Below are 17,190 nucleotides of genomic sequence, written 5' to 3' on the forward strand. Positions count from 1 at the left end.
TCAGACTGTATTTTACCACTTGCAAACTGTACTTTCTGCTAACCATTGGGGTAATAGTATAATATGGTAATATGTGCTCTAAGACCTAATTCCATAAATAACAATTAGGGAAAACAGGGTATCGTGGTCTGTGAGCTCATCCAACCTTGTTACTACGGCTGCCTCTTCCTTGACTTATCAATCTTGTTTACCACTGTTTAGCAAAATGTCAAATCATCACATAATACTGATTTACAAACAACTCCACAAATGTTTAAACTAAAAGAGTTTTGTGGCTGTTTCTAGATTCTTCTTAAACTTTCCTCTTTCTAGAGGTTTGTAGTTACAAGAACAGGCCTAATTGCTGAATTTCCACATCAGTAAACACACGCACTCTGAGTCCTTTTAGCAGAGGTCACCCATTGAAAAGGTAACACAGAGTATTCTAAATACACTTTGGAGAATACAAAATGATACAAGGACACTGGATAATCTTATAGTCATGTTTATTTCATACCTACACAACATTTTTCTGTTCTATCAATAAGTAATTACCAAGTGTTTACTTGGAGAGTTCCTAAAACTTTTACACAATACTGAATGGAGTGAGGTCACAGTCACAAAGATATGAATTCACATTCTGGATTCAATAGACTCAAGTTCTGAATGTAGTGTTAAGTGACTACAACTGAAATGTCAAATGCCACGTTTGAAACTGCCAGTCTAATTAAGGGGCAAAGAGATGAATCAGAGAAAGATTTGGCAGCACGACTCAGGAGGACAGCGCAGGAAGGAGAGGCTACTTAAGAGCAGTACAGGGAGAAAGTCAATCAATTGGGTGAAGTTGAGTTCAATTGGGTTGGTGCAGTCAGTACAGTTCGGTTCCTGGAGTTCAGAGCAGACTTTCCAAGCAGAGCCATTCAGTCAGAAGCCAAGATAGGCCGGTTTGAATCAGTCAGCTTGGAGACGGGTTTTGAGCCAGAACAGCTGAGTTGAACCAGGCAGCCAGAGTTCAGAAAGAACTACAGAGTGAGCTTATTCAGCAGTAAACCCCGAGACAATGATTACATTTGGTGCCTAAAGTTGCTTTCACATCTGGTGGGGAGAAGACAAAGAAAAGGAGAGGGCAAGAGGAGAGACTATTGAAGATCAGCGAGAAAAAAGGGTGGTTGTGGCATGCGTGCCTGTGTGCGTGCGTGCATGCGTGTAACAATTTCACTGGTACACTTTTACAGAGACAGCAAGTTAGACGTAGGTAAAGACACAACAAGCCAGAATATACTGTCAACGTGAGTACAAATGAAACACAATTCACTGAGAAGCCAAGAGATGCCAGACTGAATCAGCTTGGAAAGTAAGATTGTACAGAGGCTACAAGCTTCTAGGCCTAGGCCTGGAGATACAACAGTGAAGGAACCGCTATGGTCTCAGCCCAAGCAGGGTATTGGCACAGCTGGAGTACGGCTCTCTTCTCAATCTTTCATCTGAGGAAATAAAAGTAAAATTCATAATTAGTAAAGTATTATCCTTTGGCCTCGGGTTTGAATATAAAAACACAGGGCCTGGGTGAGCATATTTCCTTGCTAATGCCCTTCCTCCCTCAATGCCAGGTTGCCATCAGATCCTCAGTGATCCACAGGAACCTAATGAGAAATAGATACTGAAATTTGCACTGGAGGAGGCTACCAAAATAGAGCGTAATTACATAACATATAGAGATCCTATGTGATGCATTAAATCCTCCTTTGATCCATAAGCAGGTTCCTCAGTGAGTTTTGTAGGTACCAACAATTTTAAAGTAGACTGCGCAGCTGGTATGAATTGTTATTCAGAGGAAAACTATAAGTCACTTCGTATATAGAAATAGGTTAAGTCAGAAATTAAATGCAGAGTGGAGTTCCATTGTCCCTCCTGGAGGGCATGTTTTCATCACCATGTTTCTGGTACACTAATTAGAGTATCAATATAGGATTACGCAGAGAATAAGATGATAATACAATTTAAACTCAAAGGTATCCAACATGATGAAAGCAACTGTCTAATGCAAATTTTCACATGGCTCTTTCTCCCACAGCTAAGCTTCAAATTAAAAACTTAAAAGCCAGGGAATTATTTATCTATAGCACTAAGCAAGATGAGATAAACTCCCACTACTTTATGAGCTAGTATCAACATGTAATCAATTCAAGGCTCTGTGGATCAATGTACATCGCCTACACTGAAGGTTGTATACAAATCCTCTCAAGACTGAGATATACATTGCACTTGTATTTTATACCAATTTCATTATATTAATTTACTATATGATTTTGATATTAGTATTAATTTTTCCAATTGTATGATGACATATCACAACAATGAAGGGATCTGAGGACACAAAAATGAAATTAGAAGTTATACTGACATTGTTACCTGAGGGCATCAATGTAACTATGACAGTTACTGTAGTATTCTCTGGGGAATGTCAGGGTACGTATAGTGGTCTGAATGAGAATAGCTCCCATAGTCTCGTAGGTCTGAAAGTTTGCACCCTAGTTTTTTGGAACTGTTTGCAAAGTATAAGGAGGTGTGCCACTGAGAGGTGGGCTTTGAGGTTTCGAAGGCACATGCCAGGCAGTCTCACCATGCCCGAGTGCAGCCTGTGGAACAGAACATGAAGCTCTCAGCTCCTCCCTTTATCCTCCCAAGCAATGGACTCTCCTCTTAGACAACAGGAGCTTGTACACATAGCTGACGGCACTTAATATTCCCAGGGGGTTCACAGAAGCAGAACAGGAAGTGGATGGAAATCCAGGCTCTTTTAGCAATCTGCTCATGACAGTGCCACACTTCAGATCCAGTTACTCAGTCACCAAGTTTTAGCAAAGGTTAACTAACCTAACCAAAATTTTGCTATGAGCACTTCCAATTAGAAATGTGGGGCACATATCTTCAGATAAATATAAGTAAATAAGCTGTACTTTTAAAACAGACTATTTGAGGATAAGTTTGAAAGCTTAGATAATTATCAAACAGAAATTTAACAAAGGCTTATAGGTTTTTCTCAATAAAACGAAAATCTGGCATACTTCAGCAACTTTCTACACTTCCTATCACCTATTTTATGATCAGTGTCTCTTGGCTCAATTTCAACTTCTCACCATCTAGTAGTCCTCACAATTCTTGGCAGTTAACCCTAACATGCCAACCCTTTTCCAACTTGCTCTTCTTATTTCATGCTCCTCTTATCTCAAGCACTGTTTGTATGATCTTCACCTTAAATTCTGGCAGAATAAGGTAGACTGTGCTATAACAACAACAAAGAAAATGGAGGTATTGAGTGAAGGATTGATTCCTGTTCCCATAAATGTCTCCAGCAACCTAAGGATTCCCAGAGTCTACCTCCATGACACGGGTCAACAATGCAGCTCATGGAGTCTTGTTGCAGGTTCTTCAGCTGAAGGACAGGTTTGCTGCATCTCCCTACATCCATCCTGAAGATCTAACAGGCTTCACAACCAGCTTTCAATCTTAACCAAATTTCCTTCAGTGCCTACTCCTTAGCTCTCATGCTATAAGCATATGACGCCATTTCTCATTCTCATAGAAAAGGTTCCACACCAAACCAGTTTTTCTTTGTCCCCTGTGAAATACAAGCATGCATAATGAAATAAGTGTGAGAGAGCTGATGTCAATCCTGTCTTAGACCTTGCCATGCTTCTGTGCTCTTAGCACTGCAGTCCTAGGAGATACACACAGACGGGCTAAGGCTGCATAACTCCAGTCTCATCAATGGTCCTTAGACCCACAAATGCACTGGTCAAGTGTGCCAGTCGGACAAACTGGAATTGTAAACCTACTATGAGTTCAGAATAAGATAACTTTGGAATGCCCCTCCCCGCACCCCCTCAGTAAGTTCAAACACTTAATGTCCAGTCAACAGTATAAATAAAACAGTGCCTCAAACTATCCAAATCAGATTTACCACATTTCTGCCAACAATACCTACTCCAGATCCTGTCTTTCAATCTTGTTAAATACACCCATACATTCTAACTAATTTCAAGCATATCCTCCCTGGTCTAATCTGTAGAGAAAACGTGGTCCTTGTAAATGAATCAGTTTATACACTCAAAGCTTCTCACTGACGTGTCCCTCACAGCAGCTCATACCCAGTATCCTATTAGCGTGGTTGGTTATCAAGGCCCATCTACCACGGCTCTCTCCATTCCTTCCTTCACATATATTCATTCCCGTGCCATTCCTTTCAATAAGCCCCTTCATAGATTCCTTTATAGAATCTAGCCAGAAAGGTCCTGTGGCTCAGTCCTCATGCTCTGGCTTTTTGTTGTATCTTAGAGCAGAATTGTTTTCCTCTACTTCATGCTTCTCATAACAAATGCCACCTCACGGCATCTGCCGTCCCCCTGGCCTGCTCTTCCTTTCCTGCCATCTTCTCACTCACTGCTTCCTTGCAGGACAGGTGTGCAGTAGGTGGATTGAACTTTTCAGTTTACAAAGCTGCGTCGTCTCCTTCACTGAGTGGCTCGGTTGCACTCATTTCTTTTTCAAGATGATCCATAAATGTAGCATAAAAGGGCAAATTTTACTCATCAGTGTTCTCAACCTTACAGAGGAAAATATTTTAAATTGTGACAGGAAATTCCCTCACATATCACACCGGAGGGGAATCATTTCCAGTTCTGACATATTACATCTTAGATCTCACATTTCAGAACTCTGGGGCAATTAGAGTAACAGACTGGTCAAGCCAGCCTTTCTGAGACGGTATTTTATTGTGGAAGGCATTCCAGCTTTTTATTTTACAGTATGTAGTGCATGTGCATGAACATGTATGGGGGTTTGTGTGTACATACATGAACATTTGAGGAAAGATCTCACTCCATATCTAGGCTGTTAAGCTAACAGTGATTCCCCTGCTTTGGCCTTCCAAGGATAAAGATTATGTACGCAAGCATCACATCTATTAGTTTCAAAGAGAATTCACAGCACACTCAAAAAATTGTTTCTGGAAACACAAATGATGAGTGCTGGGAAAACCATGAGAAGACAAAACCGACTTAATCTCACAAAGTAATATACAGTGAGACCTTTGGGACAGTTGTATTACTCTTAGCTTACTAAATGATATAACTACCAAACAGTCAGCTTTACAAAGAGAACCCTTTCACTGCAGTCGGCTGATGCAGGAAGCTGTATCCGAGCTTTGATTCTAAATCCAGCATAACTGCTTACCTAGTCATTTTGAAGATCACTCAATACCTGGGTGCCAGTTCCGATATCTTTAATATAAACTACTTTAGGTTCTGACTTATTAGCAGATAAAAATGCATGCAATGCTTTGGCACATTTCATGGGAATTGGCATCTGAGAAAGCTACTATGCACATCAAGCCATCAGGCACACTAAAGATTCTCATTGTAACTCATCCTAAGATGAAAACAGCGCCAGGGAGGCAGACGGTTATGCTACTTCATACGTCAGAGTCCCGGGATAAGGAGGAACTAACAGTAAGCCACTTGGCACCTTAGGCAGGAACATTTAGGGAGGCTTACAGCACAAGCTTGCCATGATCGTAATCCCAACAGCCTCCAGCATCTGTGTCAGCATCTCCAAGTCCCTTTTACCTAAAGACTAATTAATTCCCTTATTTGGGAGAATGTTACTTTTATCATTAATTTACCCAAAAGTCTGATTTCAAATACAAAAAAACACACACACACACACACACACACACAATATGTATTACTATTGGTTGCACAACTTAAAATTCTCACTTGAGATATTTGTGACAGGACATCAGAAAGCTACACAGCTCCTCTGCCTCTGGGGTGTTTGCATCAAAACTTAGGAACCACAGGCAGGACACCAGTGCTTTTCATAGTTCAGGGAAATTACACTTCTGCAATTATTCTTTCACTTTTCAGAGTAGAACTCGCAAAATATCCTCTCCAACCACTGGTGCATTCATGCTCTTCACACCCCGCTGCACATACGTGTACCACCATACACATGCCCCCCAAGGATTTATGAGGTGTCGTTTCTTCTACTCATGTCCCAGAAAGAAGGCATTTTGATATATAGGACTAACCTTGAATTTTAGTCTTATAGTTTGGCTAAAATTATCTACATGGCATATATATACACACACACACACACACACACACACACACACATATATGCATGTATATATATATATATACATGTGTATACACGATACATATATTATATTTAATATACACATATAATAAAAATATGCATATATTTTAAACAATATATATTTTTAAAGAAAGCAAAGAATAAAATATAGAAGTATTTTTCAGAACCATAATCAAACCAAGAAGCCTGCCTGTTTCACAGTCAATGTAAAATTCCAAGAACAATTACATCTGCTATGTGAAAGATAGGGTTCAAAGCTGTAGAGCTTGCCGCTTAAGAGTTCTTGCTGCTATTGTAGAGGAGCAGTTTTGTTTCCAGCACCCAGTCAGGTGGCTCACAAATGTCCTTGAACTTCATCTCCAGGGAATGTCATACATTCTTCCAGCCTCTACAGATACCTGTAACTCATGTGCTCAGACCCACGTAAAGACAGATGCACATGCATTTGAGTACACATACAACCCCAAAGATGTTCTTAAAATAAGAGCCCATCAAATGCTCTGACACTGTGGCTGCTTTCCAAATGTCTCTACCCTGTGCCCACGAAAAGTTCACCTTTGATATTTATTTACACTAGAGTTATTTTTTAAAATTTTAATAAAATAAAATGATCTTCAAACTATTTCTCTGCACCTATATCCTAAGATTTTTCCAACTCTCAACAACAGAACTACTGAGTGCCAAGGACAAACGTCCCTTTGAGGAGTCTAATATGTCAAGGAGAGCAGCTGCCTCCACACTGAGGAATGCAGATGTGGGGAGATGACCTCCATCTGGCGCTTCAGCAGGGCATCACCCCAACAGAGCCCCAGCTACACGCCTGTCTGCTTATATTTCCCACTAATGTCTCCTAATGTCCTGTAGCAAACGTGAACACCAAGGTCAAGCAAGAACACATGGTATCACTACTCCATCAAAGTCTCCTGTCAGCAACCAAGACAAGATTTCTAGGAAAGGAAGGGAGCTTGACAGCAGCAGTCTGCAGTTTTCCCAGGCTACAGCAATATCTTATTTAGGAGACTATGGCGTTTCCTGCTGTTAGCTTTTATTATTCTCTTTGGATACACTATACAGTGTCAGAAGAGGTGTAAGAGGCCATTAAGACCCTGCTTAGATAAATTTTATCACATAAGGCAGGGCTTAGCTGCCTTTCAATTCACCATACGATATTGACAGCATTTTCCATCAGAAATGCATTAGGTGCACATTTGTTAGCTTTCTTCTTACATCTATCCACATCTCACTGTATATCATTCCTTCTAAAAGTTCTACTCTGATTCAATCAACAATCACCTTTTGCTTCATATTACATTTTTAAAATCCACATAGCAGCTTTAAGTTCTTTTAAGTCACAAACACATAGCTGTCTTGTTCAAACTCCTTACTCACTTCTTAACACAGAATAAAACTTAAACTCCCAAGCACAGTCCACGAAGCCCACCTGAGCTAGCTGAGCGTTTCGGGCATTACGTCATGTTCCTCATCTCACTCTGCTCGCATCCTTACCAAAGGTACCAAGTGTTCTCCTGTCTCAGGCTGTTTCCATCTCCTCCACCTGTCGAGAAGCTTTGCCCGCATCACTGAGCGCAGTTTCTACCAGATTTTACCCCAGTCTACTTTCAAATAGCACTGTACCTGTGCTATGCACCTACCTAACACAAGTCATAAGATTTGGCTGGCCTCTGTACGTGTACACAAGTGCTCCTGCACACACATACACACACACACACACAAACACACAATGATAAAGCATTAAGAAACAGATGCAGTACAGACACCTCTTACTAAAAGTTTTTCCTGCATTTCACTTCTAAGACATTTCTATGGCAACTCAATTATTTGGAGATATGCAGAAACTACACTAAAAAAAAAAATCAACATCTCCAGTTTAATTATTAATCACACCTTTTGCAGATACTTGGGATGTTTATAGGTAAATAAAATCTTCCAGATGAATGAGTTCAGGGCCATAAATGAGAAAAACTTCTTGTAAACATTACCTGGTACAGTTCTCAATTTAGCAGGAGGTAAGGAGGAGCAAGAGAGATGACAGACAAAGCTGAAGCAAGGAATCTTCACAAAGCAAATCCTAAGAAAGGAGCTAGAGATGACCAGCAGTCATGAGCACAGCTGGCTGCTCTTGTAGAAAACACAGGTTTGGTTCTCAGCACCCATTTGGGTGCCTCATATGTATCTCTACCTCCAGTTCCAAGAGATTCAATGATCTCTTCCAGATTCCTCATGTACCAGGTGCATACAAGGGAGCACATACATATGGGAACATACATGCATATAAGCAAACACTCATATACATACAATAAATGCATCTTTAAGGATAATTAAAAAACCAAATAATAAAAGTGTTTAAAAGTCCATGTTGTTCTGAAAAATTACAAAGTAGACAAAAGGAAATCATTTTAACCGTATAACATTTTCCCCTGTGTACCAGAAAGATGACTCAGCAGCTAAGAGCACTGGTTGTTCTTCCAGAGAACTCGGGCTCAGTACCCAACACTCAATACCCACATGGCTGCTAAAAGTCTTCTCTAACTACAGTTAGGGGATTCAACACCCTCGTCTAATTTCCTTGGATATAGTACACACACAGTACACAGGCATACATGCAAGCAAAAACAAAAATCATACAAATAAAAACACTTAAAAAATAAACTTTCCATTGGTGTATTTGCATGTATGAGCAGGCATACAGATATTTTTGCATCCTCCTACTCTGGGTTTCTACAAAATGAGACACTCCCTTGTATCGCACTCTTCTGCAATAATAAACAGCATCAGCGACCCCAGAAATCTGGAGCTTGAGTTTATCTGAGGCACCATAGCAACAAAATCCTAACAATGATGCTTGGTAACAATTACCTAATTACCCTTTCTTTGCTGTGACATTTCTCTAGTAACTGTTACTCTTTCATCAAAACCCCCATACCAATGAGGCCTAATTTACATAGTGAATTAATTCCTAAATTTAATCAGTGATTGTGAAAAAGATAAAGGTAATAAAAAGAGAAATTCCCCTAAGGATATCAAGTGTTCCCTGAAATACTGTATACAGGTAGATGTGTGCATGTGTGGATTTTGAAGGACAGCCTTTGGTGTCATTCCTCAGGTGCTGTCCACCTTGTGTGGGGAGATAGCTCAGGAAAACATGCAGTAAGCTGATCTGGAGCTCCAGGGATATGCCTGGCTTCATCTCCCCAACACTGGGATCACAGGGAACTTTAGTCACCAGGTCTGGGCTACTTGAAAGTTGAGAGGGACTGTACTCTAGTCCTCACATTTGCACACAAAGCACATTACCAAATGACCCGTTTCCTTGATTCCACTAAATTAAAAATTTGACTAATTTCTCAGAATAATTAAAGCAGCCTACCTCTAGTACTATAGAACAGAGAAGCACTTGATATGCTCTCTTAGCTTTAAATTTAAGGAATCTAAGAATATTGCTGAACCTAAGTGTTAAAGTCATTAGACACACTGACAAACCACACCTACTGCCTAAATAAATAATATGTAAACACAGCTCTTGATTATGTTTATATACAGATGGGAAGTTCTTTTCCTTCATATATTCAATTAAGTTCTACATCCACAATAGGTAGATTATTATGCAGACACAAGAAATGATTTTGCATCACTGAAACTGCTTTTCAACATTTATGAACCAGTAACTATTATAAAGGGTCTGCTATAAAAATAGATGGTTCCTTATTTTCCAGAGGCATCTTTTATTTTTTAAATTGGTAACTGCCAGCATCTAGAAATACAAGAGACATTCACTGCCTTAGTCATTATCCCTGAGTATAATATGCTGTCAGCTCTGCTGTACTGTACTCTTTTAAAGTAGGCTTTTCGGCATATCAAGATTGCAAACCACGAGGCTCCATCTTGATGCCACTCAACATTGTTTTCATGTAGCATCTAATTGCCTGAAGTGGATTCCACTGTTTCAGCTCCTGTCATTCATTACAGCCTCAGAAAAGCAATCCGGACAGAAGCACACATTTTGTTTTCTAATGAGCATTTTGCCAAGAACTGATTCACTGGTTGCGTGACTTTCTTGAGTTAAGCTGTAATTTAAGATTTTGTGCCACAGAACCTGCTTCAGCTCAGCAGGCTGTGTAGCCTCTGACGGTACATAGCCATGAGAGTACAAGTTGTACCACTTCCTCTGCTGTATTATAACCTCTCCTGGCACAGTGCTTCCGTCTTCCTAGTATTCCTGTCTGCCCTCGTCTGTGTCTCCTGGATTCCATTCTGATGTTTGTTCAGCTTGACAAGTGTAATCATCCATGATGTGGCCAAAACCCTCTATTTCTTACTCTCAAACTGTAGAAAGTATTATCATTTCTGGATAGAATTCATTTCTGATTTTTTCCCTCCCATTTCTAACAGTAAACCTAGAGAGTACAGGACCACTGTTTTCCATGCTCGGGACTGTGTTCAGCACAAAGCACTATCAGTAAATACTTGGTATTTGCCTCTGGGTGTTACATGTTTGAAATTGAGCTAAAACCTTCCAGCTCTCCAGGACGTCTACTCTTAATAGTATACAACGAATGCTTGCCAAACACTTTTCAACTGTGAATACTTCGAAAATCAAAGATGATTCGTGATGACAAAAATATGGTCTGGAACAGATCAGTTTGGAGAACAAAAAGGTACTGACTGGGTTTGTATCTGCAAAAGGAAACCTAATATCTAGCAAGTAGTCACACCCTTACTCCATCTTATCTGGTTCCCCGTCCACTGCAAGTGTGTCTGTGTGCATGGACACATATATGTACACGTTCTGTGTCTGTGATGGAATTTATACAATGAACTTGGTGTTTCTTTCTACTCTTACTTCCCCCCCTCATGTATGTGGCACACTAAAAATGGACAGGCATTGTAGCTATGTCATAGATGGGGTTTTACAGTTAGGACTAGCACATCTGTTCCTAGCAATCATGGATTACTAAACAAAAACTGTGATACAATATTAAATTTCATTAAACAGACTGTTTTAAATTACCCTTTTGATGTTAGAGTATCTGAACATGTTAATTCAGGCATCTTACATACATCAAGAGCATACTCTGCCTCAAAGACATTTTCTATACAAATATGTAGATCATCAATTATGGCTGAGATAGATGAGATTTAAAAAAAAAAAAAAAGTGTAACTTTTTCCCTAGTTAAATTTCATGTCCTAATTGGGTACTTAGATGTACATAAGCATGGCACCAGTCTACAGATTCCAGGAAGAGGTGTTTTAGCAAGATGTGTTGGCAAACAGCTGTATTATCAGCCACGGGGATGCTGATGCATGAAATAAGAATCCAAGACCAATCTGGATTATAAAGCGAAAAACAATGCATTTTTTTAGGACCTTGTTATTAATTCAGTTAAGGTATGATAATTTCTGTTCTCAAGATAAATTTGAAGGCTTCAAAACAAACAAACAAACAACAAAAAACCAATAGATGTTGATTCTAACTCAGCCAACAAAGATGACAAAACTGCTGTGAGTACCAGTCTTAAGACACAAAAACAAGTAAGTGCAGTATACTGGGTCTCTCTCTCTCTCTCTCTCTCTCTCTCTCTCTCTCTCTAAATATATATATATATATATAAATGTAGTATATAACATCTTGAAATGAAAATTCAAAATTCAAAAACGGATGACTGCCATCATGGATAACAACATAACATTATGACAGTTAAAAAAACTAAAATTCAATGTAGAAAGAATATAACTTTTAAAAATAAAAGCACTTTATTAAAAATAATTGATTAAATAAATTAATATATTATTTAATTATAAATAATCTAAATATTTTATTAAAAATATTTAATAAGAAAGTAATTGATCAGATTGCTGTTAGAATAATACAACAGTGTGAATGGTAGAGACAAAGCTGAGAATATTCTAGAATTGTTGATAAAAGCATATTTTCACCTATTTACAACATAATAAAATGATAGAATGGAAAAGAATTCTGTGAGCACCAGTGAGAATGAGTTCCGCAGTATACCATAGCACGATACCATGACAAGTTCATTTATTGTACTCCATTCATAGTCTCAGTGCAGAAAAAAGTATGTGAATAAACACATTATTAGGCTTAATTTAATCATTTCATAGCATATTCATTTATCAAAACATGCTATGTACCTTAATCCTATACACTGTTTTCCAACTTGTATTGCTAATACTAGATAACAGAAAAGTATACCACAGAAAAAGATGTGAAATGTATAGCCGAGGTCAGGAAAGTACTGGGAACTACCATGAGAGGAAACAAAATATTTCCATGCTATAATATAAAGTCTTTTGTACTCTGTGGTGGTTTGAATGAGAGTGGGCCCCACTGGCTCATATATCTGAATGTCTGGTCTCTAGTTGGTGGCTCTGCTTTGGAAGGATTAGGAGGTGTGGCCTTCTGAAGATGTATCACTGTGGGTAGGGTGTAAGGTTTCAAAAGTCCAGGCAAGTAGCCCCAGTCTCTCTTCTCTGCCTGCTGTGTATGGGCAGATGGAAGCTCTCAGCTATTGCTCTAGCTCCATGCCTACCCAAAAACTTGCTGTCAGTCTTACTGCCATACTGGTCATGAACTCACCCTCTGAAATCTTACAAAACCCTAGGTTAAGTGTTTTTTTGTTTTATAAGTTGCTTTGGTCATGGAGTCTCTTCATACCAATAGAAAAGTAACAAAGACAAATTTCTAAAGGAAATTATGAAACATCTCCTTATGATTTACTTACTCTGTAAGAAAGCAATGTAATGTAAAATCCAGGTAGAAAAATTTCAAAATATATATGCAGATATGAATATAGCACTGAATGAGTATAAATAGACTAGAAATAGTAGGATGAACAACTGTACTAGTAAACATGGAGAGCTACTTCAATGGTAATGCCTTCCAGGGCTCATTCTGTGCTTAAGAAAAGGATCAATAGCCCTTACACATAATGTCAGGCCAATGATAGCCAAACTTACAATGAAGACCTTCTAAGAAAGGAAAAGGAAGAAGGAAATACAATCAAGACAACAGATTTTCGCGAAGGCACTAAGAATACCAACAAACAGAAATTACAGTAAAACGGCACAAACATCAAATCCTTGTCTTCACAGAACTGAGAACTATGAAATCTTAAAGATTAAAGTATTACTTACTGAGCCCGATCAGTAAGCAGTGGTCCTAAACATGCATACAGATGACATACATAAGGATTAAGTAAGACTGAAACTCAAGACTGAAATCAAGGCAAAGGGAAGCAAGAAAGCTGGGGAGGTTATGTTATTTCCAGTTAAAGGCATCTGTGGGGAGATAAAGTAGTCAAGTATTGGTAAAGGACTAAAGCAGACCACCATGTGTCTAAATGTGAGTGCTGAAAACACCCGCAAGCTCATCTGAACAATGATATTGAGGCTACAACTAATTTCCTGGTCTACTCAAACTAATAGCAATTATTACAAATGGCATTCTCTAAAAACATATGGCTCTGGCAGGCCCTGCCCTTCTCCCCCATTCCCTCTGCCTTGCTAAAAACCATTTAACTACATTTAAAAAAAAAAAAAAAAAAAAAAAAAAAAAAAAAAAAAAAAAAAGCCTTTAAACTAGCTACCTAAGTCTGTTCCCTTATTTGGCAACTTCCTCCTCCTGAGGTCCAGCCAAAGTAATGAAATCCAGAGTCTGCTTGGTTCATCTAATTAAGATACTCAATTAAAATATATACCCGCCCCAGTCCCACATCCTAGCCCATTCTAACACAAACCTCCTCATCTCTTCTTAAAAACTATACCTGTGAGGTCATTTGCTGATGGTTTTCTACCTGTGTCAGAGAGCAGACACTAATGTTTCATTCCTGCTTAATAATCTCTGTGACAACACGTTTGGGTGTGGTTTGTGCCTAATCCAGGGTCTGAAAATGTTAACCATCCAGTTCTTTCCACCTTTTCACTTTCTCAGATCTAGAATTCATATGGAGAGGATTTCAGGATTTATACCTTTGCAGTTCAAAGACACCAAATTGTGAGCAAGGATCTTTATACATAGGGCTATCACCTGGAGAGCTATCAATGGAGGGTGGTGTTGGCAGTAAGATCAAGTTCCCAGCTCCTCTTTCAATCTGCCAAGTCAACTCTAATTCACACTGAAGGACAAGATGATGCCTCCCCGTGGTTTCCCGTTCTTCTCTGTTCCGCTCTGGGGCTTGGTAAACTGACAGGGCTTACCTTTAAGAAGATTTGGGTGGAAGGGCACGCCCTTTGACATCTTTCTTCTCAGCTTTGTCTTCAGAGATCACCAGCTTATTCTGCAGGGAACACAGCAGCTGGAGGTAGCTCTGGTTCCTAAAGGCACAAAGTTTGTGGGAAGTGACAGGAGTCTTACGTAAACTGCCTGAGGCTTTAACCCAGGATTGCAACCTCACCTCTGCAGCTTCTCCTGTTCCTGTCCTGCCTGCTGCTTCAAGGTTTCCAGTTCCTGGTGTGATCCATCAAGCTTCTCCAGAGCTCTCTTCCGGCGTCTCTTGACCTCTGCAGAAATCTTGGTCAGATTCTGCAGGCGTTTCTGAAGGGGATGAGAGTGAGGGACATGACTCATCTAATGCTCCTATCTTGGCGCCTGCCTTCTCTCTCGTCTCCCCTGCTTAGCCAGAGCTCAAGGCTCAGACTCACTGAGAACCCGTATCACTTTAAGACCAAGAAGAGTCTAGAGAAAAGTCAGAGCCCACCTGTTGCAGCACCCACTGCTTCTGAGCTAACTGAAGTTTCTCCTCAAGGACTCGCTTCTGCAGGGAGAAAAATGACATTTCTTCTTAGGTTTGATTTTTGGTGAGAGCATTGAGGTCCAGCCCAGCTTACCCTTTCCTTCCTCCCGTCCTTCATTCCCTCAAGTTCTCTAGGCATACCTTAGCCTCGAGTTGCTCAAAAGCCTTCTGAAGCTCAGTGTACTTCCTGTGAGCCTCTTTAACCTGGGGTAAGGCCTCTGACAGGGCACATTTGATGACATCCACATGATCCATGTATGTGGCCTTCAGTTCCTTCCACTGCTCCTTAGTTTCAGTAACCTTTTGTCCTAAGGCCACAGAGAACAAGAGAATGAATGAGGCTTGCCTGCAGCCAGCCTTCAACAGCCCTAGGCCACACCCTTCCCATTAGCTAGACACAGACGCAACTCCCATCTTCCCCCTTCAACCTTTCAGACCAGACCCTACCACGAACCCAAGCCTACTCACGGCTTGCATCTTCAGAAGCCAAAGCATCTGGGTTCTGGTCAGTATTATCCTCCTGAGCCAGAAAAGTCTGTAAGAAGTTCACCACTTGAAGCTGGCTACAAAGTAGCTTGTCTTTCTTCCGAGAGTTCTGTATACAGTGGGAACAGAAGCATGGGCTAGCCTTACCTTCTGGTACTAGAAGCCAAGGTGGTCTTCCATTTTGTTTTTCCCCATTGCTGCCCACTACTTCGATAAGCCATCCCAGGACCAGCCCCCAGTCTTCTGAAAAGCTGGATCCCCCTTGGTACATACCCTCATAAACTCCTCCATGATCTTGGCAGGCAGCTCTGCTTCTTCCTGCAAGCCTACAGGTTCTAGAACAGCCGCCGCCTCTGCCAGAACCCTGTAAGGTATGAGTGAGATTGTGCTACCTACCACACTAGCTCTAAAGGACATACGCACTGGCATCTATGCCAGGGAGTGTGCCAATGCTCAGGGTCTACACAAGGGTCTGAAGGAACTTGAGGCTGAGATCAGAATCACCGTGTGCTTGGAGAACATAGAGTAGCAACTAAGAGCCATGAGGACATCATCTGAAATTCTGGGGGATAAGGACTGTGCTTACGTGACTAAATTTTTAAATAGGGAATGTCATGATGGAAAAAAAGAGGGGGGATGAGTCAGTCTGAAAGTAGCAGGGACATATATAAACAGAGAAAAGCCAAAGCTCAGATAAGCCTAGGCAGACATGCTAGTAAGGGTTGGTCTCAGAAAGCATAATGCGTAGTAGCCTAGCCTTTCCAGATTGGCTGGAACAATCCACTAGAAGACCGAGATAAGGATAAAAAATACCAAGGTGAAAGGTTGTGACAGAAATTAAACAAGTCTCCTAGAATGACAAATGGTTGATTAGCACTGGAACTGACTGTTTTTTAGAATGCATCATAGAGCTCCGGGTGGATGAGGTAATGTCCCTCAAAGGCAGCATCCGACATAAGGTGACCTACGTCAGCCATCCAGAGGTATCACTCCGCATAGAGAAATAAGTCCCTGCTTAGTCATACTCCTGGAGCAGACACTGCCACAAAGCCCCCAGTAAATATCACTACAAAAAAAGAGACGTCACATTTGCCAGATTCTGCACCCCTGAATTGAGGCGACATCATCCCTCAAAGACCGCGCCCATGGAGTAGGATGACACAGTCCTTTCGGGCTGCATCCCTAATTGAAACTGCTCCTCCAGGCCTACACTCCAGAATCCCGGTGGCAAGGTCCCTCCGAGGCCGCCCGCACTCCTTAGCTAGAATGACAAGGCTCCTCAGAAATCGCACTCCTGTTCTAGGGAGACACTGTCCCTCCGCCGCCACTGCCCGAGCCGCCGCCCCAGGCCCTCGCCTTCCACACTCACTCTTTGGGCTCAGCAGCGGTTTTCTCCGCAACAGCCTTTTTCTCAGCGTCCGCCATCGTTCAGCCGCCCACCTCGTCTGCCGCCCACCACGCCTTTGGATTCCTCTGGACTGCCCGCCTAGATCGCGATTGGCTTCTGGGTCAGTAGGCAGGACTCTAAGGGGACATCTGCTCTCTTCATTGGACGGGGTCGATTCCGGTCCCGCCCCTCTACGCATGCGTAGATGCTGTTTGGGTTCTGTGGGGGTGGCTGGAGGTTTTGAGCCTGCGCGGTAGCAAGTACTGGCAGCTGAAGGCCAGGGAGTGAGAAAGCAAAATCTGGGGGCTGTAGACACCGGAAAAGGCCAATTAAAATGTTCCGCTGCTGAAGAAAGGAGCTGGGCCTCTCCTCCATCTCGCTGAAAGAACACTGGTCTTATAAGTAGA

At 41.0% G+C, this 17,190-nt stretch overlaps 1 protein-coding gene across 1 annotated transcript; it reads right to left on the bottom strand.

The window, feature by feature from the left end:
- Window positions 1-468: 468 nt before the first annotated feature.
- Window positions 469-16,903, bottom strand: ZWINT (ZW10 interacting kinetochore protein). The gene is made up of 8 exons (XM_080938381.1): window positions 16,766-16,903; window positions 15,670-15,760; window positions 15,379-15,505; window positions 15,052-15,218; window positions 14,875-14,931; window positions 14,572-14,711; window positions 14,375-14,491; window positions 469-1,463 (listed from the first exon to the last, which is right to left on the bottom strand). Exons 1-7 carry the CDS (start codon window positions 16,819-16,821, stop codon window positions 14,377-14,379), a joined length of 753 nt encoding a protein of 250 aa, XP_080794507.1. The 5' UTR covers window positions 16,822-16,903; the 3' UTR covers window positions 469-1,463; window positions 14,375-14,376.
- Between the last annotated feature and the right edge of the window lie 287 nt (window positions 16,904-17,190).

Source organism: Micromys minutus (genome assembly GCF_963924665.1).
Source record: "Micromys minutus genome assembly, chromosome: 25".
Lineage (NCBI taxonomy): Eukaryota > Metazoa > Chordata > Mammalia > Rodentia > Muridae > Micromys > Micromys minutus.

Coding starts and splice junctions, on each gene's coding strand:
- ZWINT (XM_080938381.1), bottom strand. CDS start 16,821: ATGGCGGACGCTGAGAAAAAGGCTGTTGCGGAGAAAACCGCTGCTGAG. Junction 15,219..15,378: donor GGCTTCTGAAGATGCAAGCC/GTGAGTAGGCTT, acceptor CTGTGGCCTTAG/GACAAAAGGTTACTGAAACT. Junction 14,492..14,571: donor GAACAGGAGAAGCTGCAGAG/GTGAGGTTGCAA, acceptor TTGTGCCTTTAG/GAACCAGAGCTACCTCCAGC.